General features: G+C 40.4%; 1 protein-coding gene across 2 annotated transcripts in view; it reads left to right on the forward strand.

Moving 5' to 3' along the window:
- The window catches only part of NOX4 (NADPH oxidase 4), a 105,554-nt gene that overhangs the window by 73,924 nt on the left and 3,983 nt on the right, over positions 1-27,647 (forward strand). For both annotated transcript variants that reach the window (XM_048940139.1, XM_048940147.1), the window contains exons 14-17: positions 17,608-17,727; positions 21,149-21,257; positions 21,797-21,865; positions 23,904-24,004. In XM_048940139.1, coding sequence (XP_048796096.1) covers positions 17,608-17,727; positions 21,149-21,257; positions 21,797-21,865; positions 23,904-24,004 — 399 coding nt within the window. The remainder of the gene's footprint in view (positions 1-17,607; positions 17,728-21,148; positions 21,258-21,796; positions 21,866-23,903; positions 24,005-27,647) is intronic.

The following is a 27,647-nucleotide window of genomic DNA, read 5'->3' on the forward strand; positions in this document are numbered from 1 at the left end:
TTTTGTAGGTGCTTTGTTGGTCTTGGTGAAAAAGGAAAAGATGTGAATTCCAGTTACAACAAAGAAGTGAAAAGGAGAGAAAAGAAAGATGTGAATTCCAATTAGAATAAAGAGGACAATGGACAATATTATGCCCCTAAAGATGTTAAAGAAATTGGAAAGGAAAAAGGAGCTGCTTACTGTGTCTTCCTTTGTATTTCATGTAATTTTATATAAGATACAACAAAAACTGTATTTCCTGGTGTCTAAGGAGGGCAGAAAAGTGCTCTGTTCTGGCTCTTGCCCAAACAAGGTTTGAAGAAGCAGGAAAGCTATGAGATCAGAGTCTCAGCTGTACCACCAGTCCCCTTCAAACCACTTAATGCTTCAGAAAACAGAACACACTGGTGCTGCCCCAGAGGTAGCAGAGCAAGTATAAGCTCTGTGTAAGAGCAAAGGAGAACATGAATATTCAAGCCAAAAGAGATAAGCTTGCAGTTTTTCACAAAATTGACAGGGATGCTCTTTTCTCGTCAGGACATGAGCCTAAATTTCAGTTTCATCAACATATTGACAGTAAGCACTGATGGAGTGGTTCAGTTCTGAGTGCCAGGCTCCTTTATGTACGTGAGATACTACACAGTTATTTTTCATGCAGTATTGGACTTGAAGCTCTTGGTGCTAATCAGAAGCAGAGAAGTGCCCATGTTGATCTGACAGCCATCCTGTATCTTCTCTGAGAAATGAATAGGAGCTCTGGGCTGTGGGATGTCTACCAGGCCACGCTGGACTGAGCATCGTCAAGCAAACACATACATCAAGCACACTTCATTGAGAAACGTGCTTCAGCTTTGAGGCTAGAACTTTGCTCAGAAGTCTCTCTCAAGTCTTAAAAACTGGCTGTGATAGAGAACTCATTTCATCCCATAGTAAGTTATTGCAGCAGTTAATTATCTTCAGTCACTGGGACAGGAGTTGGCTCCTGGGAGATGGTGCCTAGTAGGCCAGTCTTGCCCAAAGGAAAATTCTTCTACATCCACGTCAAGTGGTTTGCAAGAAGCACAAGTGTTTTTGAGCAGCCAGACAGCCAGCAGCTGGAAAACATTGTTAGCAGCTGCAGAGCAGCAACAGCCCGTGATATTAGCTGCCAAATCCGTTCTAAGTGTTGCCTAATCAGCTAGCTCAAGCTGCTTGTGACTAGTACTGGAGACTGAAGTAGATAAATCCTAACACAACAGCAACTTAAATACAAGATTTGTACAGTTATTGCATAGGGAAGATAAATTGAGTGATACTCAGAGATCCTGGTGGCTGTTTTCTAATGAAAAAAGTGTGTGGGTTATAGATTTGACAGAAAATTACTAGTGTAAGTGTCTGCAGCTAAAGTGAGGCATTGCATGTGCTGAGTGAGGTGCCTCACAGTGCTTCTTCCTTGGTATCATAAATGTAATGACATTTTTTCTCCCCTCAAAGCAATGGCAGAAGCTGAGTTATAGGCACAAACTGGAAAGAAGACATACTGAGATCATTTATTTTAAAGCCTAATAGTTTTCATGTAGCACTTTATGTGTTAATTATCCATTGCTGTCACGGTATCTGTAATATGAAATTTAAATTAAGTTTGTGCATGGTAGAAAATAATTTAAAGCCAAACTCCACAAGGAAGTTTCCTCATTCCTCCGAGAACCTTTTGAAAGCAAAATTGCTTCATGCTCCAAAAAATACATGGGAATAGGGTCAGTCCTGCTGCCCTAACTCTGATTCAACATTTTGGAGACTGTAACCTGTCCTACAGCCTGTACAGTGTAAGTGCTCTCTGTGTCCTATCAATGTGTCCTGTCCTAAAATACTCAATTGCCTAAGTGAGGCCAAACGTCTGAGTGCTTCTCAGCACTGGCCTCTTGCTTTCATAAGGCACTGTGCCTCATGATGTTTTGTCATGATGTAATAGCTGTGTATTTCCCTTCACTGTTTACCATATTTCTAAGGCATAAAATAACTTCTAGATATACTTGGCACTGGAGGGGCTGCATCTTGAGAACTGTGTTCAGTTTTGGGCCATTAATACAAGAAAGACATCGAGGTCTGGGTGTGTGTCCAGACAAGGGCAGTGAATCTATGAGGGGTCTGGAGCACTAGACTTAAGGGGAGCAGGTGAGGGAAGCGGGATTGTTCGGTCTGGAGAAGAGGAGGCTCAGGGGGGACCTTATTGCTTTTCAGAACTCCTTGAAGGAAGGTTTTGGTGGGGTGGGGATCAGCCTCTTCTCCCAGGTAACAGTGATAGGATGAGAAAAAATGGCCTTAAGTTGCACCACAAGAGGTTCAGGTTGGATATCAGGAAAAATTTCGTCTCAGAAAGAATGGTTAGATGCTGGAATGGGCTGCCCAGAATGGTGGTGGGGTCATCATCCCTGGAGATGTTAAAAAAAATGTGAACACTGTGCCACATGTGGCACTGAGGGATGTGGTTGGTGGGCATGGTGGTGATGGTGATCTTAGGGGACTTTTCCAGCCTTAACGAGTCTGTGATTCTATAGTGTTGTTTTCTTAGATTGGAATGTTTACGATGGAATTACATCCTGTTTTAGATAAATCGCCATTAAAAATTGAATGTCTTAATTATACTGCTGCCACTTCGCTAAGGTATTTCTGAAGTTCTTTCAAATAGGCTGAATTGTCCTTTTTTACATGGGTAAGTGAACAGCATTGGAAATGTGACCATTTATTTGCAGAGTCGTCTTCAAAATAAGGGTACTTACAACCCCTCAGAAATCTCAAAAGACTTTGAAACTATTTGTCATATTTTCTGTGTGTGTGTGTGGGCCATATTGTGCTGCTTTAACTGGGATGAGACAAGTCATGTGCATGTAATTTCATCATGTGAAGGAGTCATAAACTTGCTATTCTGGGCATTTGGGCACTGTAAAGATGAAACTGTGATCTTAAGAATGTATCAAGAGTATCTCCTACCACTGCAAAGTTTTCAAAGTGAGTTTTCTGCTAATCATTTCATCAGTAGGAGTTTGAAGTGTATTGGAGAGATCTCACTCATTTTGCTCAAATCTAGGGAATAAACACTTCATTCAAGCTGATACATGACCACATCTGTGAGAGCTGTGAACCAAACTCAAGCTCTCCATAAAAATTCAGAATAAGCTGGAAAAAAGGCTACAATGTGCCCAAAACATTTAGGTAAGGGATTCTGTAGACAATTCAGTGGCTGTGCCAGTGTTTCTGAGTGGGAAGGGCAGGTGCTGCTGTACTGAAAGATCATGGCTGATCTGGGGAGTGTAAAAATCTCTGGTTACATGTTCCACTTACATTCAAGTGAAATACTGTACTGCTTTCCCTCCAGAAGGAGAAAACTTTTGGTGAAAGACAGTCATTACATTCTTGCTTATCTATCAGCCCTGCTTTGTGCCAAAGAGAGGCCAGGAAATTTTGCTTCAGCTCACATGTGTCAGAATTGCTGATGAACTTAAGAAAAAGCTGTGTATTTGAATTTGGTGTCTGAAGGGCTTGAAAGGAAGTGGAATGCTGCTGGATATTGTGTGATCTGAGTGGGAGGAGGAAGGGAGAGAAGGGAGAAAGGAGAGACAGATGCAGCTTTCTATTTTGCATGCGGTCCACACGTTACATGAAGAAAGGCACCTTAATTCAAACAAACAGGTTTACCTTATGGGATCAGCAGAACAGAATTTAATGAGCTTGCTCAGCTTTATAAGGTTCTAATTGTAATGAGAGCTTGTAGGCACTTATGTGACAGGCAAGAGGTGCTGATACACACTGACAACATGAGATCCTTCTGTCTTCTGTTGGGGTTGAGGGTTTAAGGAATGTCTGGCTAATTTATTTGCTGAGCTCTATATTCCCTGGAGAAAATAGGCTGAGCCTGGTGTCCCCAAGGCTTCTCTCATCCAGGGAGCCATTAGCATGCACTTGAGCATCTCCTTCTAAGCTGTAAATTGCAGCGGAAGGGCTGTCCCCAAGGGCTCAGTCCCTGCTTCCCTCTTTCAGAGTCAGCAGAAGAGGCACTTCTGAGGTGAGAAACTCTAACTTTCACTGCCCCATTTGCAGCAGCAATTTCCTTTTTGAATGTGCGGGTTGTTTTGTTCTGTTTTTAACAGTATGCATTTTATTTTCATATGATCAAATAATGGGAACCAGCTCTATAGTAATTAATAGTACACTTTTCTTGGTGTAGAATTGCAGCTCTCTTACTTAAAGAGACAGATGTAAACGGTGGTTACCAAAATTTGGACTGCCTTTCTGAAGTCATTTGATAGCAAAACAGAGCAGGTTGGCTGCAAGTAACTCTAAGAAGTATCACTAGACCTTAAGAAATCCATTCCTTTGTTCATTGCCTGTGCAAGCAATACATGGACAGATGAACCCCCTTCCTTGGATTAACTTTGTCTGTTATTAATTATTTAGCCCTGCACTCAGATTCTGGCACTAGTGAATAACATCTGCACAGAGTGGAAATACTTTGGCAATTAAAAGCCAATTAAATTTGACTTGTTTCCCTGTTCTATCCATCTTATGATGTCAAAAGTGGAGACTTACAACTGAAATATTTAACATCTATTTTAAAAAAGGGTTTCATTTCTGTAAGATGAGCGTCTGTTTTTCTCTGCACCAAAGGTGGCTTCATAGATGATACTTCAAAGGACATCATCCATAACAGCTATAAACAGAAAAAAAAAGAAGAAAAAAAAAGTGCTTTTAAATTATGTGTGGTTTCATTATCATTGGGTCACTAGTGGTTAAAAAAAACCCTGTTCAGTCAAGTGCCATGTAAGGTCAACCAAAATGATGAAACAGAATTCACAGGGAAATTACAGGACTGAAGCTTTTATCTGAAGTCATTTTTATCCTTTCTTTCACGTTTGGCTTGCTGAGAGTTCTCCAATGAGATATGAAGCTATCAGTTTAAGCCGTGTATCTGAGAGGTCCGCAGATAAAACTGTCACTAGAGAAAATATAAAGCAAGGGAATTCTAGAAACAGTCCTTTGGGTGTTGTTGCCCTCCCTTTCATTTACTTATTAAATAGTGTCATCTATATACTGATGAGGTTTATGACCACTGTAAGAGATATTTCTCCAGGCCTCTCAGCCTTTTAATGAGGTCATTGTTGCAGTGCTTTGCAGTGTTGGAGAAACAAACAGAATTATTCCTGTGTATAAATTAAATACTTTCACACAGTGTCAAACTGAAACGCCTGTGTTTTCCTGGGGAAGGTATGGCAGAGAACTGGATTCGTCTGGAGTCTTTAAGTCCCAGCACAGCACTTGAGCTGCCACATTCATCCTTTCTTTTTGTGCTCTTTGTAAAGTTCTTGCTAAGGGGGAAAGAGTAATTTTTAATTTGGATCCTTTGCGCACTTCCACAGCAGATAGAGCAGCAATAGCATTAGAAATATGTGATGGTTTAACAAATGGTTGGTGAATGCAGCCATGAGGAGAAACATAAATGCAATTTCAGAATCTCTGTATTCATCTGCCAGCCTGATTTTTACTTTATGGTTTGTTAAAATCACAACTGCTTAGGAAGCCCTTAAGCAGAAAGAAAGTAAGTGGTATGCGAAACAGAGTGCTGATCTCAGCTGATAGATACAGAATGGGCTAGGCAAAGAATGACTGTTGGTAGATACACAGAACCTAGAGCACTGGGATTTAACCTATTGTGTACTTCCTATGTCCTGCTCTGCTTACTTGCAAATGTAAGTGCCGTACCAGGAAAAACAGTAAAAAGTAGGCTTGGACAGAATCGATAATCCGTGTTTGCTTGATAGTATCTCTCAATTCTGCAGAATAAAATCCTAGAGTCGTGGGATCAGTAGCATTTTTGCTACATTTTTGTCCTTGAACCAAACTATTTTGCAGCTGGACGTGATGGTCTTGAAGGTCTTCTCCAACCTGAGCAATTCTATGATGCTACAATTCTATCTTTTCATAGAGAGTTTATCGAATTACTGTCTGAATAAGAATCTTAGAATCGTTGGAGTTGGAAAGGACCTTTAAACGCCATCCAGTCCAATTCCCCTGCAATGAACAGGACACCTAGAGCTAGTTAATGTGCTCAGACCCCTGTCCAGCCTGACCTTGAATATCTCAAGGGATGGGGCATCCGCCACCTCTCTAGGCAAAATACTGCAGAATACTGCATAGTATATTAAAATGAAGAGAAAAAAAAAATCACTATCAGGTAGAAACCAGTGAATAATTCTTAAGCAGACAATTTATAATGGAGTGAGGTATCAAATATGCAGCAATTCATCTTGGGACTTGTTGTTTTTAATATCTTAAGTAATGACTGACAAGGAGGAAACTGTAAACACCAAGTTAATTAAGTGCTCAGATGGTATTGGGACAGGGAAGGTAGTACAGTGCAGAGCAGATGGATTAAAGCTTCTGAATGATCTGGCAAATTTCAGGAGGTGTGCTGAAGTAAAGTAAGATGAATCAGATACCTATTAAATTAAGCTCATGGAAGTTGAGAAAGTGTTGCTGCTTTATTACACCAAAATGAAGAGCATAGCTGCAGAATTGAATGACATTCTGGAAATGACAGTGGATCAGGGAGACTGTATTAAAAGTCAGGACTACTTCTGTTCCTCTCAGACCCATCAAAACTGGCATTTGAGGTCAGACCTGGGGCGCAGTTCTGTGATCTGCATTTTACAATAACAACATGACAGGGATAAGCTTAACCAGCGCAGAGCTCCAGGACGCTGATTTTATGCAAGAAGTCTCACAAATCAGATTTTCTGTGTGTCTCCTGAGTGACAAGACCTGTGACACGCTGTGATTTCTCTGTATATTCACAGAAATTCACAGCTCCTGGTCAGTAGAAACTGCACTTGGACCTACAGCAAAAGCCTCAGGGTACTTTCCTCTTAGACTCTGAATCTGTGCCAGATGTGTTCTGCAGTGATGTCCCGCCTCTGCTCTTGCCATTTCATGGCAGTGCCCTATAGCAGTGTTTTGCAAACAGCAGGTTACAACCTTCACTTTATTTACAAAAAGCAAGAGTGGGGCAGACTGTGAGACAAATGCTCTATTTGAAGTGCCTAGAGTGAGTTTAAACACGGTCCTTCCACTCTTTCTCTTGCAAATTCTCTTGCTCATCTGTCTTGGTTGGAGTCATCTTTTCTCTCTCATCTTTTAATAGAATTTCATAGAAATGCTAACAATAAGATTCTCTTTGTTATCGTGTACCCTCTTATGGTACACAGAAAGATAAGAGTACAAAGAAATATCAAAATTAAAGGGATTAAAAATGCTTCGTTTTTGATTAACCCAAGAGACCAGAGGGTGGTACAGGCACATCTTTGTATGTTTGGAAAGGTAATAATGATGACACTACCAGCTATGAATAATTATGCCATTATATAGAGCCTTGGCAGGGCTGAAATTGGAATACTGCAGACAATAATGGGCCATTCACTTTAAACAGAACTCAAAATGAGAAGTTGGAGCCTGTTCAGAGAAAAACAATGAGGAGGTCAAGATGTTCAGGGCTGGATTGAGCTCATCTGTGATGTAATGCTGTATATGCTCCAGTAGCTTGATAAGCTTCTGCTTGTGAGTCTGTATATAGATTCATCTATAGGCTTATACTGACTTCAGAAATTCCTTCTGCATGCAGTGATCTCATCCTTAATCTGCTATTTTATTGTGTCTGTGTGTGTGTGGTTCACTCTAGCTTCTGACAGGTGTTCCTTCTTTCTGTTTAGCTTATCCAGTTCTCTATGTTACTTTCCAGATAAGAAGCTGCTTATCTAAGGAAATGAGCTTGTCTATCACTGAACATCTGGAAGCCATTTGAAGTTGCTTTCTCAGAATTTTGCAGACCTCATTTCTCTACAGTCGGAGCAATATGTAGAAAACTTCTTTGTAGGCTTTCTAACAGAAAGCATCTCTGTTCAACCAGATGTGCTTTACATACTCCCAAACCAGTAATCATTTTCTTCGTGCTTCATCCCTGATCACAGCAGTGAGTTGGAAGCAAATGATCTTCAAGGTCCCTTGCAACCCATTCTGTGATTCTCTGCAGCTCCCCTGAAGGAAACCTACTCCAATAGGCACATTAACAGTCCTGTTTAGGATATAAGGCTCACAGAGAGCATCTTTCCTTAAAGGAAGTGCAGTTGTGAGAGACTTCCTTACAGATGGAGTTTTCCAGAGAACAGATAGCCTTATGACTGAACTAAATTGCTTTGCTTACACACTGTACGTCCAAAGACAGAAAAGAGGGAGCAGCAGCAGCACATGGCAATTTTTCTCTGGGGGATATTGTATTTCTGCTCAGTTCTGCTATATGCTGAGGATTCCATTTTATTCCAGGACTTACTGCTTCATTGTGACTACAGAATTTGTTGTGTGATTTATTCTTCTTCTTTTTGTTCTCCTTCCTGCTGTCACTTTTAATTCATTATGTCTACTCAGTGCAGCCCAGAGAGCCTAAGTGGGCTGCTTTTGAATGGATTGGGATCTGCCTGGCCTTGTCTTTGGATTGATCTGCTGCCAACTCTGTCCACCAGCACTCTGGCCAGCTTCTTCTCGCCTTTTGTTTCTGCATCTTCATGTCTAGGGCTTCAGTTTCTGCTTGTCATCTTTGGGATTTGTCAATCAACTTTTCTTTCCTCAAGCCTAAGGTGTATTGAAGCTTGGCTAGAAAAGACTACCAGCAGTATGGATGTCCTGTTACAGTGATTTTCCCCCCCAGTCTACTCTGTCATGTAAAGTAGTTTAACCTTTGATACAATATGTGCTTCTTATATATAAATTTGTGTGTGTTTTTGTAAGTGCAAAGCAGCTTTCGCCAGGGGAAATTCAGGCTGGACATGAGGAAGTATTACTTTTCAGAAAGGGTGGTCAGGCACTGGAATGGACTGCCCAGGGAGGTGGTGGAATCACCGAGCCTGGGGGTGTTCAAGGAAAGACTGGATGTTGCGTTGAGGGACATGGTTTAGTAGGAGCTATTGGGAATAGGTGAACGGTTGGACTGGGTGATCTTTTAGGTCTTTTCCAACCTTAGTGATTCTATGATTCTATGATTCTATGAGAGGCTACTACATCTCTTGTATATACTGTCAGGCTATCTTGAGCCCTAAACTCTAATGGAAATATTTGTCTACTTTCCTTTTTTTTTTTTTTTTTTTTTTTAATAATAACTTGAAAATACCTGAACACTGTCTGAGGGGAGTGTGGTTTATCAAGGGAGGAAAAGGGCTTAGTGCTAATGTCATCACTCCTTGTGAGAAGGATCCGGGAGCTCTACTAAATGGCATCTCTGAAGCGGCCACCAAAGCCAACAGTAGGAAGTTGGAAGTTGGAAGTTGGAACAGTAGGAAGTAGGAAGAAAAAACTTCCTCTAATTATTACAATAGACAGAAAGTCAAATATTGAAGTTAATTACTTTGAATCAGAAATACTTTGTGCAGTGAGATGGGCAGGTAACTGCAGTGGTGGCATTGAATGAGTTGTGGAGAAACCTGGCTGATATGTTCAGCCTGGCTGAAGGTATTGGTCTGAAGCAGCATCTTATCACTTAATGATACAACAAAGTAAATTTTCAAAAGGCAAGTTAAAAATGGGTGGTGCAGCCACTACAAATACTCTGCTTTTAATTTTACTTCATTATCTGGAACAGAATTGGTAGGAGACAATTTTCAGAAAGGCAGGGCGCCTCACTGAAGTTATTGTCATTATTAAGGAAATAAGTGGCAAATTGGATTTCTTCTTGTAATAAAATTAAATCGTTTGTGATCTTTAATCAAAGGAATACTTTTTGGAAACATTGTATAAAAATGACAGTTAAAAAGGCTGCCATGGAGGAGAATTAATGTAACATTAATTAAAAGTATTGAACCAAGAATTTGGTACAGAAAGTACATGTACTTCTTTGAGAGAACAAAGTTGTTTGAATATATAATTATATTTGATTGCAATTTTCATACTGATTTTACAGACCTTTTAATGAGGTAAGTGATGGTCTAAGCTGATACTTCTGTGATAGTGAGCAAGGAGCGATAAGAAATACAGGCTACTCATAAATATTTTGGGGCAATTTTTAGGCAGCTTTATTCACTTTTTTATGAAAAAGTACTTGCTCTGAGGGAAGGCAGTATTAAATTGCAGTTTGCCTTCAGATTGCCATAGAAGTCCTGAAGAAGAAAGAGCTGTACGTGCCAGGATGTCTGTCAGTGATGTGTCTGTTTTCTGTTGCCTTCAGTGGAAGTTTTGTTTCTGTGCTTCTTTGAAAATTTCATTCATTGTTACCAAGTTTTTCCCCTTCATCCATCTTCCTCAATTCTGTGATAAATGTCCAGCTCCCCATTGGTGCTTGAACAGCTGTCACTGCTGTTTAGCTCCAGCCTGCTCCAGTGAGAGTCCCCTGGAACCTGCACTGTGTCTCAGAAAACCATAAATCTTGGTTCAAGGTTTGCAGAGTGAACTTTGTTCATTAAGGTGTAGGTATCTGCATTGCTCTTCTGTTTTCTTACCTTAGTCACCCTGCCTTCAACATGCTATATTTTTCTATGTTGTACAAATACGAAATTATTCTCCAGTCATTCCTGGGCCTTGAGGGTATAAGCTGAACAACAGTTGATTTTGTTATACCCAACCAAAGAGAAATAAATGAAACTGAGTGGTTTAAAATCCAGTGGCTTTACTAAAACTTGGAAGAAAAAAAAATGGCCATGTTACTATGAGAAGAAAATCTAATGACAGTTGATTCTTTGTGGTTTAAAGGCATATACTTTGTCAAAATTTGGTGTTGCACCAACAGCTAAAAGAAGGAATTTCTATAAAAGAGAAAAGGAAACTCCTACAAGCTCTAACATGCACTTTAAATAATATGATGTTAAAAAGAAAAAATAATGTATGCAATCAATCAGAAATGAACCTCAAGATGTTTTAAAAAAGGTGATGCCTAATGAAATCTGAATTCAAATAATATGCAGTCTTGTGCAAAGTAATATATAAAGTTAATTGAACCCACTGGGTTTTAGAAGGTTGTTTGTCTAAAGGACTGCTGTTTTCAGCAATGAAAACATCATCCTTCACAGTGTCAGATGATCACATGAGAATCTCTGATCTCACATGCCAGATGTCACATTTTCTTACCCTTAGAAGCTGCAAAAGTCTTCATATTTTTGGATATTCATCTAAACGAAGGATGATAAACTTACATACTTTGTTCAGTGTTGGTTCTTCAGCTTTAAAAGGATATTGGTACTGAAATTCTCTCAATAATCACAAGTGTTTTGGAAGCGTAATGTCAGAGTGTGTGCTTTACTGAAGTTTAAATGACATGAAGCATCATATATTGATTTCAAAAGATGAAGCATCTCTGTGGATTTTTGCTGCAGAAAATGGTTGAAAAACGCTGATTATAGTGTCTTTGAAAAGTAAAGGAGTGTAATTTGTTGTATCTAGGTTTTTACTGAAAACTGCAAATTGAACCCTTGGCTCTAAGTAACTAAACACTTCAGTGATCTGCTTTGCTATCTACCAACCCAGCATATGAAAGATTTTCTGATATATAAGTTTCAGAATTGGATAATTTCCAGTATTATTCATCTGTATTACCATGCATCCAGGTGCACACAGCCACACAGCAGAGGCTGCCCTCACCAAACCAATGCAAACTTGAACTGGAAACAAGAGATGGATGCAACCAGACAGCAGAATTCAGGGCAACAGCAAAACAGTACTGGGCCAGAATATCACTGAGCTGTGTCCAGAAAGCCAGCAGCCTCACTGCTGTAAACTCCTGTTTTGTTTTTTAGGTACTAAGGAAGCAAGAATTCATAAGGAATTTGGTGGGAGATAGGTAGTGAAATAGCTCTGTAGATGTTTACAGAATTCCCTCCCAGGCACGAAGGGCAGTGTGGGAGGAACATAAAGGCACTTGTCTGAATATTTATCACATGAGGGTGGAGGCTGATGCTGTGAGTTATCAGAGGGAGGGGATGGGATCTCATTGGTGCATCGGAGGGGAGGGGAATTGCAGTAGCAGAGCAGGAGAGAGATTCAGCCATCAGAGTTAATTCCTTGGACTTCTCAGTCTGTATCCGTCATGGCAGCACTGAGCTGAGGCTTTGGCTCAGCGTAAGTTTATGCTACCACTTCAGTTCTGTGTGGCCTTCAGCTGCTGTTCAGAGCAGGACTATCTCTGAGGTCCTGTTGAGCTGAGCCAGTGCAGTCAGTGGGCATGCAGCTCATCCTACCCTGTGTACATTGTCCTGTCTCCATCTCTTTTGACTCCAGGAGACTTACTCAGTATATTTATACAAAGATATCTACCCTTAGGTCATAGCAGGAAACTGAATACCGCTCCAAGGATATAAAACCTCATTCTGCTTGGGGAAGTCCTTACTTTTTTGACAGTTTTGCCATAACTTAAATCAGACGAGGACTTCACTGTCTGCTTAATGCAGTACTTAATATCCAGGCATTTTGTTCGCCTTCCAAATGCTGAGACTTTAATTAACATTTCCTACAAATTCTTCGTTAGTCTTCTATCCATCTGTTATTCCACTAATATCCCTGATAATGTCTCACAATAGCTCCCTAAGCTACAATGTAAAGTTGAGCAATGAGGTGCAATATAGGCAGTAAACTTCTCTCAGGGCACCCTACAGCAGGGCATGGCACTGTCATCCAAGCTGAACAGATGTGGACAGGTACCTCCACATATCCCTGTGCAGTTCCTTTCAGAAGAGAATAGCTGCCTGTGTCACCAAGACCATGTCTGTTAGTTCAGGGACAGCCATGTGATACTGCACTTGCATTGCAGTAAAAAAACTGTAAAAAAAAAAAAAAGAAAGAAAAAACTGTCTTGGTGCTTGCTGGGATATTTCTGTTCTACCATACTGTAGAATATGTATGCTTTAAGTAGAAAGTACATTCACCATCTATCTTTTTAATATGGTGTTCTGCTGATTTTTGTGATATATCGTGTTCTGAAGGGCTTTTTTTCTTTTTTGTGAGCTGAAAAGTTGTGCCAGAATTACTGAAAGCACTCAAAAGTCTGGAAATGAATGCATGTGAAAAGAACAACTTGTTATTTGAATAAGTTTGCCTGGAGGGGAATTGCTAAACTTTTACTAAAATTCCATTCCCTTCCTTCATGTTAATTAAATTAAAGCTTAGGGGGGGACCATAACATAGTAGTGTGATATATCTGGGATGCAACTGAAGAAACAAAAAGCCATCTTATCTCCCTTGGCTTGTCTGTCTTCTTACTGAAGCTTTGAGATTTCATTTATAATGACTGCTTTTATTCAGAACTTTGCATTTCCACCAAATGAAATGAAGAGCACTTTGACAGGAAATGCAAGTTGCATAATCTTTGCAGAAGCCCATGCCTGAATCCGTGCTCCATTCTTCATTCTGCTGCTTGATATGGCATCAGATTTCTTCTTCTGTCTTGAAATCCTATCTGACCATTGCCATCAGGCCATCAGAGCCACATTTCTTTCAGTTATAAATTGTTCCTATAGTAAACAGGGATTAAATAGTATGTTAATGGCATCCATTCAACAAAATCAACCCAAGAGGTCATATTATTCTCTGAATTCTTAATCCCAGACATGAACGCAGCCTGGGAGAAGAACTCTTTGAGAGCAAACCTGTGGGGAAGGATTTGAGGATTCTGATGAACAAAAATCTGGTTATGAGCCAGCATTGTGCTCCTGCTGCCTGGAAGGCCAACAGCAACCTGGCATCAAGAAAGGGGTGGTGATTGTCCCCCTCTGCTTGGCTCTTGTGAGGCCCCATCTGCAGCACTGCGTCCAGGGCTGGGGCCCCCAGTACAGGAAGGATGTTGGAGCTCTTGGAGTGGGTCCAGAGGAGGGCACTGAGATGAACAGAGGGCTGGAGCACCTCTCCTATGAGGAAAGGGTGAGGGAACTGGGCTTGGAGAGGAGAAGGCTCAAGGGGGACTACATTGCAGTCTTCAGTACTTGAAGGGAGCGTACAAGCAGGAGGGGGACCAACTTTTTATGTTGTGTGATAGGGACAGAGCAAGGGGAAGTAGCTTTAAACTAAACGAGGGGAAATTTAGGTTAGGTTGTTTTTGTTTTTTTTTCTAAAGCAGAGTGTGGTGAGCTGCTGGAGCAGGATGCCCAGAGAAGCTGTGGTTGCCCCATCTCTGGAGGTATTCTAGGGCAGGTAGGATGGGATCCAGGGCAGCCTGAAGTGGTGGCTGGCAATCCTGTCATGGCAGAGGGGTTGGAAAACTAGATGATTTAAGGCCCCCTCCAACCTAAGCCGTTCTATGATTCTACGAATCAGTCTTCTCAAGCAGCCTGGTGCAGTGAGTTAATGCAATAGCAGCAGTTCTTCTGCTTTTTCGTTCATTTTCACAATTGGAAGCAGCGACTTCTGGCTCTTCTGTGCTGGGCCACATGCAGGCACAGCAGGAGGCCCTTGGCTCCTCTGACTGCATTTGCTGTCCAAACAACTGCTCCTCACCCCCTTGTCAGAAGAACCAGTGGGCAGAAAGAAATATTTTGCAGGCCAGACCTGGCTAACAGGCCATGAACTGGAGCAATCTGATCGAAATACATGTTTAATTGAGGCTTGTTTCTTGAATTTCTGGCATGAAATAGAGCACACGCTTTTCTGGTTTAGAGTGATTTCAAATTTTGCACGTTTCAGTTTATGAACACCTCAGTAATATTCAATGTCACTCACACTTTCCAGAGGTTTCTTAATCCCATATGAGGTCAGGAATGCATACTTCAGATAGTCCTCAAGCAGGCCTGAGTGCATTGTATGGCATTCGTGCAGTTTATGACTGCAGTCACATCAGCCGTGGTCATTTCTGGGAAAACTGTACTTTGCTTGTTTGCCTTTGCTTTGCTTGCTTGTTTTCTCCCAAAATGTTGGCTTTAAGTCTGTATATAGAAATGAAAGTGTTTCATGTGTGAAATGCAAGAAGTTGCCCTCAGGGCTGTACTTATGCCCTAAGTGCCTTTCAGGAGTGATTCTCCGAGTTTTACCAGCTGGGCAGGATCTGTGTAGGGGCACACGTATAGGCAGTATGCCAGGATTGGCAGTGGGCTTCAGTGGCTGTTCTCGGTAATTCAGTACAGAGTTTGATCTTCTTGCCCAACCCGGTTATCCACAAATTAGATCCCTATTCAGACACACATCAGAGACCCATAACATTTCTAGACTTATCTCAAAATTTCCCTGGACCAAATTCCTGTCAGAGTATTTACCTGTTTCTCTACATTGCCCCTGCTGTTTATTTAAATAAGAGATGACGTTTTACCTCTTCAAGTTGAACGATAGCGCAATATGGAGAAGATCTCTTAAAGAAGCTTCTGCTGCACTGTCCTCCAGCAGCAGTTCCATTTTATTTGTGGAAGATAAACCCTTGGTAAGCAAATGGGAAATGAAGTTTTATGTAACAGGAATCATTTCATGAGAAGACACTTAAAATTCTGTTTATATTTTATGCACACATCCAGTTAAGTTTTTCTTGGCCCCATTATGCAAATGAATTCATCCATCCTAACTCAGGAACTAATTAGTTTTTCTAGTGTTCTCATCATGCTGGTACTAACATACCTAACGCTGAAAGAGTTTTAGATTCTCCAAGATAACGTTTGTAGAATACTGTTCTGACTTCAGAACATAAAGACTGAAATAGGAATAAGCATATTTAAGGATTGATGAGTTATGAAATTCTACTAATCTGTAACTATTACTGGCATTTGTGATGCATTCTGATACTAGGTATGATAGGCCAACTGCCTTCTTCTTCTCTCTCCATTTAGAACACCAGGAGCCAAGGAGGAGATTATAAGACAGAGTATAGAAAGGGATCAGACCCTTTACCTGCAACTCCATCAGAACATAGATACTTAAACATCTTCAGATAAGTCATTTTAGAATAAGGAGTCTAACAAAGCATCAAGATGTCAGCAGTAGTAGAGCTCTGGAAGAAATTTTTCCAAAAGGATTATGTTAGCTGCTCAGACAAGATATCGTCTTGAATGGTCAGAGGCCAAGGATCAAGCCACAAAGCTAAAAGAAAGAGAATCAGACTGTATGACGTTAAGTTACAACTAAGAGCCAGCCCTCAATAGGAAAGAAACAGGTAGGAATTGGAAGACATTTTTTGGCAAAAGTGACATCTCCTTAGCTATTAATTCTGTCTGATTGTATTAAGAAGCTTGTGCCCATTTCTTAGATGTGCAGTATGCCTAGCCTTGTTGCATAATTCTAGTAGTATGTTTATGAATAAAAATGTATAAATGGGAGCTTTTTTCAGGAGTCATGCCAAAGGTTGATCGCAGTCAGCCTTACTGTGAGTTGCTGCACTGCTGAACACAGTGCAGGTCCCACTGGTTACCTAAAATGTGGTGATCCAGTAATCTCTTAGGTTAGCTCTCCTACACAGAATGAATCTTGACTAGATTTGCTTTTGGAGTTCTCTCATTGTTTGAGTTTCTCATTTGTAAAGGTGAATCTGTGACTGAAGTCAGAAGATGCACTAGGTATTACATAGGCAGAATAGGCCTTATATGAATCTTACTTCGGATGGAGCCTTGGGCAGCCTGGTCTAGTGGGTAGCAACCCTGCCTACGTCATGGGGGTTGGAACTAGATGATCTTTAAGGGCTCTTTCAACCCAGGCCATTCAGTGCTTCCATCGTGATTCTATGATTCTATTATGATTCTGTTAGAAAAATTACCATCATATATTTTGATTATCTATGGATGACCTTGGTCAGACTTCAGCAGTATAGCAACAGTTTGGAAATTGAAGCTGAGAAGATGTGTAAAGACCCATTTTGTATTACAGTTGGCTGACTTTTCAGCAGTCTTTGAAATATTCAGACTGGTTTGGAAATGGGACTTAGTCTCCTAAGTGCTTTTTAAAAGCAATTAGACAAAAGTGTTGTAAAACTGAGGGGCATGAGTTAAAGGGATACAGCTCAGTGGTGTTTTTTTTTCCTCTTCATATATTCTCCATGTTTGGGGTAGATCGCATTCTCAAGAGTCTGTGCATGAAGGAGTAGACAGATGTTAATTCATTTCTTTTGAGTGCTGCAAGATGGATATATGTCACCTCTTCTTTCTCCTCTGGAAGCCCTTGAAAAGCATAATGAGAAGCCAGGAAAAATAGATTTTCATATCCCTTTGTCCATCTCAGTTGTTTCTGATGTTCAAGAGATGAACATTCTAGGCAGAGTTAGCCAAACTCTTTGTGCTCCTGCTTATGGCCCGCCATCTTGTTATTGTTTCTAGTGCAACACTTTCTTTGTCCCCTAATACCAGACATAAAGGGTAGAAAAGGCAGTCATAATTTAGTCATCTCCACCGGCTTAATTAAAACAGGCTTGTGTAATCATGGCAGTCATGCCAAGAAATTTTATCTGGCATAATTTTTTGTACCACCTGTACATTAGTTCCTCTCCACAATCCTCATTCACACAAAGCTTTCCAGGAAAAAGCTTTTCATATTTTGCATCCCAAGAATAATAAAAAAATTGAAACAAATTATTTGCAGAGTTTTAATTCCAGCCTATTTCTTCTTCCCTTTCAACTTAGCCTGTAGCAGCTTTCTCCAAAAGTGTTCTTTTTGCTTTTCTTGCAGACTGTATGTGGACGGACCTTTTGGAAGTCCCTTTGAGGAATCCTTGAACTATGAAGTCAGCCTCTGCGTGGCTGGTGGTATTGGAGTTACACCATTTGCATCAGTTCTCAACGCTCTGCTGTAAGTGAACTTAAACTTTGTAAAGCCATTTCTTCTCCCTTTCCAATTTTCCATAATAGTACATGTCAGAAGGGTTCTCAGAGTATTTCAAAACTTAGCGTAACACAAGTGAATGTTTCCTTGAAGAGGGGCAGAGGACTAGGGTATCTGGGGAGCATAAGGAATCTCATGGGTTATGTAAACCAGGGTTTGGCAGAGTTGTGCTACTAATGCACATCAATTGGACAATAGCATAATATTTATACCCTTACACTAGATAGACTATGATTGATGCTTGCTATAACCACAGACCCTTCAGCTAGATTTGTTGCCCAGCATCTGCTTAGAGGAAGCTGTGGACTGTGATAGAGTCTATTTTTCAGTCAGTAGTTTGTGACAGTCTTTCAGCTGGAATTGCAGGCCAACTCTCATGTTTTGTTTGAATTTTGTAAGTGTGCACCCTTAGGGTTTTATAGGAATGGACTTGACATGGATTCAGATAGTGTTTGGATTTTAATTCTATCTGAAAATTTAGAAATGTAGATATGCCTTTTTCTCTACTTTCTTCCCTCTGTATTAAAATGAAACCTTTGAAATTCTCTTCAAACCAAACCTTTCATCTCTTGCTTCTCTGTCACACTGGCAACATGGATCCCCAAAATGTTACCCTGCATGAATTAGGCTTGTTTTTATGATTGTTGTTGATGTTTTTTTTTTATTTTTATTTTTTCCTGGAATGTTAGCTCAGATCTTCAGTCACTTAAGAACCCCCATTTCACATCACAGCCAATCAAAGCAACAGTCCTTCCCTGAAGTCTCAGAAGGCTGGATGGCTTTGGGAACGCTTTACAGTACACATCTGAAGCATTTATACTAAGATGGATGTGCCAATGTGCAATTCTAACACAAAAGTGAAATTAAAACCTCAATTTAAATGCCATGTTGTTCTTCCATCCTTGATCTGAGCTGGACCTGCCAATGCTGAGCATTTCTGAAAATGAGCAACCCCATCTGTCTCATAGTGTATCCCTGTGAGTCCATCTTGGGCCCCTTCATTTTCTTTCCCTATCTGTATATCGAACATCTTCTCAAAGAGAAAAACTGTGAAATGTGGGTACAGTTTTTCTTGAAGCTTACAGTCCAGAGGAATAAGCTGCCTGTTTTGCTGACCGTTTTCCTTGGGATGTTTTATCCTTGACAGTGTTTAGTAAAAATGTCACAGATCATAAATGATAGGACATCAGCAGGTAATGAGATGGCTGCCTCTAGCAGTGTGTTATTAGATGCTATAAGAACCCGTGCAGATACTTAGCATCCAAAAACTTCAGCAGTCTGTTCTTTTGGTAAAAGCCATAAATAAGTTTCCAAACACCCCATCCTATAATCTGACTTTGTAGCCCGTCTTCCTCTTGTTCACTGTAACATTATACAGGGGAATAATTCTATGATTCCAGACACGAAAAGAAACAAAACAAAACACAGAACACTCTCAACCTGCTTTCATTCTCAGTATTTAAACATCAACAACAAAACGCCAGTGTCCTGGACGAGTTGCCTATTGTCGTTGCCCTGGCTGAGAAGAACTTGGCAGGTGTGAAAATGCAAACTGCCTTAGGATGCCAGCGCTGCAGAGCAGTGAAGCCAGTCCTGTGGTGTCAAGGACATGCAGACCTCAGAGAGATCAGAATCCTGTCAAGCAGGAAAGTCGTTTGTTTCCTGCTCAATTATGTTCCTGTTCTGTGTTCTCAATTTAATTCCTGCCCTTCCCTGCACTTGACTCCTGAACCCTACCCCCTATTTTTAAGAAATCATGACTTACATTAAAGAAAGCTGGTGGCTTACAACAGGAGGAGCTTTAAATAATGGCTGCTATTATGGGCAGGGGTAACATTTAAAAATGTGTGAGAAGTACTGTATACATCTGGATTTGTTTACAATGAGAGATTTCACCTTAATATATCCTCCTGAAGTTAGACCCAAGTGTGTTTATCTGAGTTGAGATTTTAAATTTGTGCTTGACTTGTTTCCTAAAATCTTACAGTCCAGCTGCAGTGTTTCATCACCAAGAGTAGCATTCTGTTGCTGAGCTATAGTAATTCCTTACAAATTCCTTACATTTTTCTCTTTTATCCTTTTTTTTTTTCTTTAATGGTGAAAGGCACTTACTTTCCTCACTACTGCTTATGGTTATCTTGTCACATCTGACCAGACTATGACCCTTTGTAAGGGCTTGTATTAGAAGCAATCAGAAGAAAATCCTGAGTAGGAGGAAATCCTACTCTACAGGTCAACAGCTTACAATTGTAAAAGCTGTAGTTAGGACTTGGAAGACACACTCCCCCTAGTCTTGATGCATTTTCTTTTCATGTGACCTGTGAAATACGAGTTCTCAGCCCAATGTGTTCCTAAAAATATCTCCATCTTTGCTTCTTAGGCATGTACTGTAAGTGAAGGGCATGGGGAGGTAGAACAGTAGCTGGATCTATCATTTATGTGTATCTGTTAGTACAGTACCTGGACAAGTCTGCAAGCAACTTTAATAATATGGTGGGTTGTGTTATGAAGCCTTTTTACTGAAGTTGGCTCTTGGATCTGGTTTTTGAAGTCAGCAGTCTGTGATCTTCTCAGTCTGAAAATCTATGTAGAGGATGTGGACACAAACTGTTCACTGGACAACAGCAGACAGCATTGGCTAGCTAAGAAAAGATTTCCTAGACATTTTTGTTTGGTTTAAACTCATTAATCATTAGGGTTATTTTCATTTCTGTTTCCTATTCCAGTTTGTTCCAAAACTTCCTTTGTGCTGCAGTTGCATTTTGTTTGCTTTCGAAATCTGACATAATATTCATGTTTTTCTAAACAAAATGTCAGAATCTGTCCATGACTGCACTTTATCACCAGCATTTTGGAAGGACTGTAGCGTTTCTTACAGTTGCCTGGAACAATGGAGCTCTAATTTGAATTGGTCTTTGTGATTCTGCTGCAGTATTATAATCAACCACAGGCTTTCACATTTATTGGCAGAATTTAGTCCTGACATTACTGTGTTTGTCAGTATTTTTCTCCTAGGGGTTGCTTTATAAATCTAATAAACATTTGACATAATACACTTGAACTTAGAATGTCTGCTTTGCTTTGAAATAAAAGTCTAATGATGGTGGTGCATGAATCCATATTTGCAGCCCAAATTGTCTGTATACTTGACATCTTCCAATGCAGAAACACATTCTGTGAGGGGTGTTGGTCATGTGCTTGAGATTTATTATTCTAATGATCATCCACATGGACTGTGCTGATCATTTCAGTGTCTGATAGATGACAAAATGAAAAACAGCTTTGCAGTTGGCTTCTAATGTGTTTCCACAAATGAATATAAAGCATCTTAGTTGACATTCTCTTCTTGAATGATAATTTTTAATTCTTCAAACATCTCATTTTCAAGTGATGACTGGAAATGCTACAAACTGAGAAGACTCTACTTCATCTGGGTATGCAGGGACGTCGAATCTTTCCGCTGGTTTGCAGATTTGCTCTGTATGTTGCATAACAAGGTAATAGGTGTTGCTTGGAAGGATGCTGATAATGTAATAAATGCAAAATTTGTTCACTCTACAGCTGGCATGCTATAGAGAATGCAAGCAAACTGCGGCTTTGCCTGAGTTACCTGACCCACACTCCATTGTGCTTGAAGCTCCACAAAGCAGTTTGAGTATATCTCATAGTATTTCACTGCACATTATTGCTGGAGAATTATCTGTGAAACTTATGAGATAGAAGAAGAACATGCCAAGTTGGGGAGTCTGAGTGGCTTTTGCTTTTTGGTTCATACACAGATTGAGAAGGGAGAGGGTTTTACAATTTTAAGTGGATTTTAAAAGCAGTGTAGCTTTCTAAAATAATACTTTGTTCATAGCCTGATGGGCAGCATTCTGGACTGCACAAAGGGATACTATGCAAGCACATCTTCATTAAAAAGCTTACTTCACTGATGCTGAAACTTCAGTCTATCAAGATAGTAGTCACAAGTTACTTTATACTTATATTAAAAGAAAGGATATTATTTCACTAGCTGTTTTTATCATCCTCTCAGCTCTGGCAAGAGAATCGACCAGACTATATAAACATCCAGCTGTACCTCAGTCAGACAGATGGAATACAGGTATGTGGTTAAAAACTGTTTGTAAACCAAACTAGACCTTGGGGTAGCAGACAATGCAAACTGTCAGTCATATGCAAAAGAGAGTTACTGCAGATGGCCAAAACAGGAAATGAGGCTATAAACTCTAGTGATTGATTCATTAGTAGGGCAGGAGAGCAAGTTCCTCCCCACCGCATTAAGAGAATCTAGTCTAGCAGTCTTAACTTGATTATATGTGGGCAAAAATCCATATCTTCCTTTTCTAGGAAAGAGGTCCTTCCAGGCCAGGCCACAGACCAGACAGTTGGCAGGTTTTGATGGGAAATCTAAATCATTGCTGGGCTAAGAATCAAAGCAGGATAGTTGTAGGAGCGTGGTGGCTCAGATCTCCTTCTAAACTAAATATTTTGAGGGAAGCTAGCTACTTTTGAAAGCTTCTGATCGGTTTTGTCTGAGATATAGAAGTTACAAATTCTTTGATGCATGAGACTGGAAATTATACTGAACTGTCAATTGTCATACTATAAACCACAGTACTGTGCTCATTCCTCTACTCCTGTAATCTCCCATAGCTCTTTATGCTTATGATCTTCATTTTACATTATTTAGCACACAATCCTGAGCTTGATTGTACTGCATCTGGAAGCTTCACCATTCACTGCCACAGGCCCAGGAGTGAGCCTGACAATTACTGCAAAACATGAAATGCAGTGAGAAGCCATGCCCGGAGAATTTTGATCTACCTGGTATCAGGTAGAGGCAGAATAATATTTATAGCTCCAGCACAGGCACTTTGCAATAGTTTAGATAATGTGATAGCTACAGCAGTTATGAACAGATTTAATGCCTGGATGACATGTCATCTTGAATGGACTGCTTGAAAATTACCTAATTGTGAACCTGGTAAGCAGTAAGGTTAAAATTAAACTTGAAGCAGGATTGTGTGGCAAAGACACAGCAAGATTGTAATAACAGACAATTCAGTGTAAGTTTTCTGATACTGTGTTTGAAGCAGATTCTGAATTTATTATTTAAGTCAACTTTGTTTTAAGTCTTCCTTTAAAGTCACTTTTCTTTTGTGGCTGTTGAACAAAGCTGGCATGAACTATAATGCTGCTCATGATTTCTCAAGGGGATGTTAAACTCTACTCTCCATTGTCTTACAGCTTATGTGTTCACTGAAGTCAGTCCAATTACTGATTGCTACCAAAATCAGGGCAGTTTCATTTCATGCTCCCTTTGCTCAGGAGTAGTATGCCAGTGTGTCAACAGGCAGTCAATTCCATCCTTCAGCAAATACCTCTTGAATATAAAAGGCCACTGGAGGATGAGTTGGCCAAGCCTGTATTTGCATTGGCGTGAGCCATGTTTCAAATCATTCAGCAGTGGAGGGAATGTGGGAGCCTGGAGAAGATGTAATTCCCCTCTCCATTCCTATTGTAGTGGATCACAAAACCTAGGAAAGGTAATGCCCTGCAATGGAAGGGCATTTGACCTTGTAAAGTGCTGATGACCTAGTGCTGCTGGAATGAGTTGGGTTCCACATGGGGACTGATTTTGGCTGTTTTCTACTGTTGAAGCAGCACAAAGCAGCTGGCAAACGACTCTCAGGGAGAAACGGGAGATTTCCCTAGTTATGTTTTCAGGCCTGGTCTTAATAGTTACTTGTATGAAGTGGAAAAAAAAACAAAACGACAAAACAAATAAAATTTTTGCATCAGCAGTGTTTCTTCCAGCTAAGCATTAAAGGCCAACGAGGGAATGAATAATAGGAGCACAGTTATTGTTTTGTGGTTCAAATAAATTGGTTTAAAAATAATGAGTAGATTAATGAGCAGCTGCATGAAGTGTATAGCAAACACCAAGGAGACCCATTGAAAAGGCAGTGAGCAGAGGTGATGCATGAAATAACTCCAATTTTAATCACAACTGTCTGATACTTGTGTTCAGGTTTTACACCTCATCGATATGTCAGGTTGGGCAGTGTCAGAAATGGGATCCCTGGGTAATATGAGGCAATCTGCAAATCAGGCAGTATGGAATTTTTCTTTCCTTGCAGAAGATAATTGGTGAAAAATATCAAGCTCTAAACTCAAGGCTTTTGATTGGACGACCCCGGTGGAAACTCCTTTTTGATGAAATAGCAAAGTATAACAGGCGGTGAGTACCAGTCTTCTTGTAGGATGCCACAGTCTGAAGGATGGGGATATTAGGTCTTTGCAGCTGTGTTTGTATGAAAATGTTTTTCGAGTTTTATCTTTGAGTGTAATGTTCAAGGTAGTAATGTTGAAATTAGCTAGTATTTTTGCTGTGAGAGATTGCCTGCACAAACTGAAACATGGGTCAGGGCAATCCTGAGCACAAATTCAGGCTGGGCAGAAGTTGTATTGAAAGCAACCCTGAGGAGGATGTCTTTGAGAGCTGATGGACGAGAAGCTCAACCTGACATGGCAGGATGAACTTGTAGCCTAGAAAGCTAACTGTATTCTGGACTGCAGTAAAAGTAGGGTGGCCAGCAGTTCAGGTAGGTGATTGGCCACTTCTGTTTTTCCTCTTGAGACCCCACCTGCAGTAGTGCATCCAGGACAGACAAGAAGGATGTGGAGCTGTAGGAACAAGTCCAGAAGAGAGCCGTGAAGATGCTTAGAGGGCTGGAGCACCTCTCCTTTGAAGACAGGCTAAGCTGGGCTTTTTCAGTCTGGAGAAAACTCCAGGAAGACCTCAGTGTGGCCTTCCAATACCTAAAGGAGCCCACAGAAAAGCTGGGAAGGGACTCTTTGTCAGGGACAGATGAAAGGAAAAGGGGTAACAATTTTCATCCAGATAGTGAGATATAAGGAAGAAATTATCCACTGTAAGAGTGCAGTGAGGCACTGGGACAGGTTGCCCAGATGAGCTGTGAATACTCCATTCTCAGAGGTTTTTGAGGCCAGTTTGGATGGGGCTGTTGGCAATTTGATTTAATGGGACATATCGCTGTACATGGAAGGCAGTTATAACTGGATGATTATAAGGGCCCTTGCAACCCACTTTTTCTGTGAATTTTTGATTTTTTAAAAGCTCAAAATACTTCATCTTTTCATGCAGGTTGGGTATTCAGTGGCCCCAAAAACAATACTGATAGATTTCCATCTCACTCCACAGAGGTTGTGTATTCTTTATCCACTACAATATCTCACTTGCAACCTAAACCATTTTTACTATAATTTCTGTGATTTATATCACTGGATTACAAAAAATTAAATTGCATGAGAAAGACTCCGACTGCCCTGTACTGTTTTTATTCTGAGGATATATTGTTTTTGGGGATTTCTGACACTTCTTTGTTCTTTGTTAAGACCTGGCAATGTTTTTTTACTGTTCTATAGTTCAGTCTAAAACAAGACAATTGTAAACCAGAGAAGACATACATTTAGACCATGGAATATATTTTCCAGATACAGCTTTATTGATTGGTTATGTGACACCCTACTGACACCCTCAAAAGCTGGTTTCAAAGAAAAGATCGTACGAGTTTTCCCTATTCCACTTCTGTCAAAGTCAGTAGGGTAGGAGCAGGCTACCTGCAGCAGCTGTCGAAGGAAATCTGGGTGCACCAGTGTGAGAGGTACTCTGCTAGTCTCATTCACTCACATCAAAAAGATTTTGTCTTCTGTTTCACTTCTGACCTGTTGCCCATGGCTTATTGATTCTTCTGGAGCTGAATATGAGTATGGAATATTGAGCCTTGTATCTTGAGTAATAGTAAGTAAGCTGTATGTTGCACTGTTGGTAGTGAATAAAGTTGGTTCACATCCTAGAGGAAGGATGTTGTAGAAAGGGTTCCTTGCCCGGAATGTCTCAAAGACTGATGCAAAGCAGGTGAATACCACTTAAATAGGGTTTTGTAGTAAAGATCCATGGGAAGGAAAGTTAAATAGAGAGGGCAGAAAAGCAAGTTAGCTTTGTCTCAGGCTCCTGTATAGAGAACTGATAGCCTTTTCTGGTACGTTCCAGTATCTTTTTTTGTTTAACGGTGCAAACCGAGTTTTATAAAATAAAAATGGAAATGGTGGTGCTTCTGCCACTTCCTTGCAAGGTTGCAGTAGCACAGAATATGGATGAAGCTTTTAGTGGTAGTCCTACTTGCTTTTTCTTTTGTGCTTTCTGTTGCATTATACGTAATTAGACCTTTCAAGTGCCATTTGCTCTGCATTTTCATGTCAGGTCTTTGAATTGTGCCACCATTTCTAAGTGAGATGTCTTTCATTTCCTAAATAATGTTCTGCGTATTTTGATCATCCTGCAGCTGGCTGAGATGTAGGCTTTCTCACCATCTGTCATCCATTTACCACAATTTATAGGTACAGGTAGTTCTTTATAGATACAGTTACCTGTATGCTGATGTAGGACATCTAGATGATAGATAGATAGTACGACCTGTAACTCAGTATCCCGAAGATATTCAGATGCTAGAGATGAATGTTCTCTCTGTTTCCCTGAATAAGGCATTTTTCTCTGTAGTCTAAGTCTTCCAATTTTCTAGTCTCCTACTAACTTTATTCCAATTCCTATTATTCCACTTAAACAACCCTGTTATATTATGGATACCAAAAAAAAGAAGCTGGGCAACCAAGTTTTTTCCAGCATCTGGTGCCAGTGTTCAATTGTTCACATGCATTTGTAATCAACCCCTTGGGTTTGTTTATGGGCAGCCAAGAAGGCAAGATATTTTCCATTTTTTATCTTGTGATTTTAGTAAAAGCTGTGCATAAATAAACACACAGCTGGCAAACCTCTCATCAGTTTAACCACCTGATTGCTTTGTGGTTTGTGGATTGTTGCTGTTGTTGCTGTTTGAGTCCCAAATAGTCAAAGTACATTTGTAAGTGTGAGCTTTGCCAAAGCTTCAGAGCATGACATTGGTCAACCCAGCATCAGGTTCCTAACTCTTTCCTCTGAAGAAAGCAGGGCAGACTCATGCCATCTACTGTTGATATTTTATATGGCATCTGCAGTCCCAAAGATGCACACTGGGACTTTATGTAATAAATTATTAGTCTTCTTTTTCTTGTTGTTTTGTTTTTTTTTTTTCCTAGGACAGAGCAGCACTTGTTTCTGGTCAGCTGTAGCCTGAGTGCAAAGCTTACACCATGCCAGTGCTGCTGTACTTTCTTAGCTTTGTTTAGTTCAAGTAGATTTTTTGAGATGGATTCTGACCTAGAAAATGATATAAATATCCATAAGAAAGGAAGGCATGGAGCACCACAGTACGTTTCCCATGCACTATGAAGAAGATATTCCTCTCTATGAGGAATAATGTAATGTGGAATATGAGGAATATCTAACGTGGAATTAAAAAAACTGGAATATTTCAACTCTGAGTCTGTCGTCTTTTGAGTAGCAAAGTATATCAGTTTTCCCTGCAAGTAGGGACGTGGTGGGCATAAGTAGGGCAGAATGTGGGAGGTGAATTGTGGGAGGTAAGTGGTACCTGGAGTGATGTCCAGAATAGCCGTCAAGGGGGGTATCCCTGGGAATCCCTGGGGTAAAGGAATTAGTGTTTCTGGAGACCTTGTGAGTCAACCACAGATCTCTTGTGTTACCTTAGGCAGATCACTTCACTTTTCTGCAACTCTGTTTACCCTCCAGCCATTCTGTTTACTTTGGAAGGATGTTGCTGGGATGGGGGTACATTAGCAGAATGTGCTGCTTAGACATTTGTACACTGCTTAGGTATGTCTGTGCTTGGGAGGTATGTATGAATGAAAATGAAAGGGAGAAAGGCAGATGAATTCTGGGTTTTATTCAGCAGTTGTCTATA

This window comes from Lagopus muta, chromosome 1 (genome assembly GCF_023343835.1).
Source record: "Lagopus muta isolate bLagMut1 chromosome 1, bLagMut1 primary, whole genome shotgun sequence".
Classification (NCBI taxonomy): Eukaryota; Metazoa; Chordata; class Aves; order Galliformes; family Phasianidae; genus Lagopus; species Lagopus muta.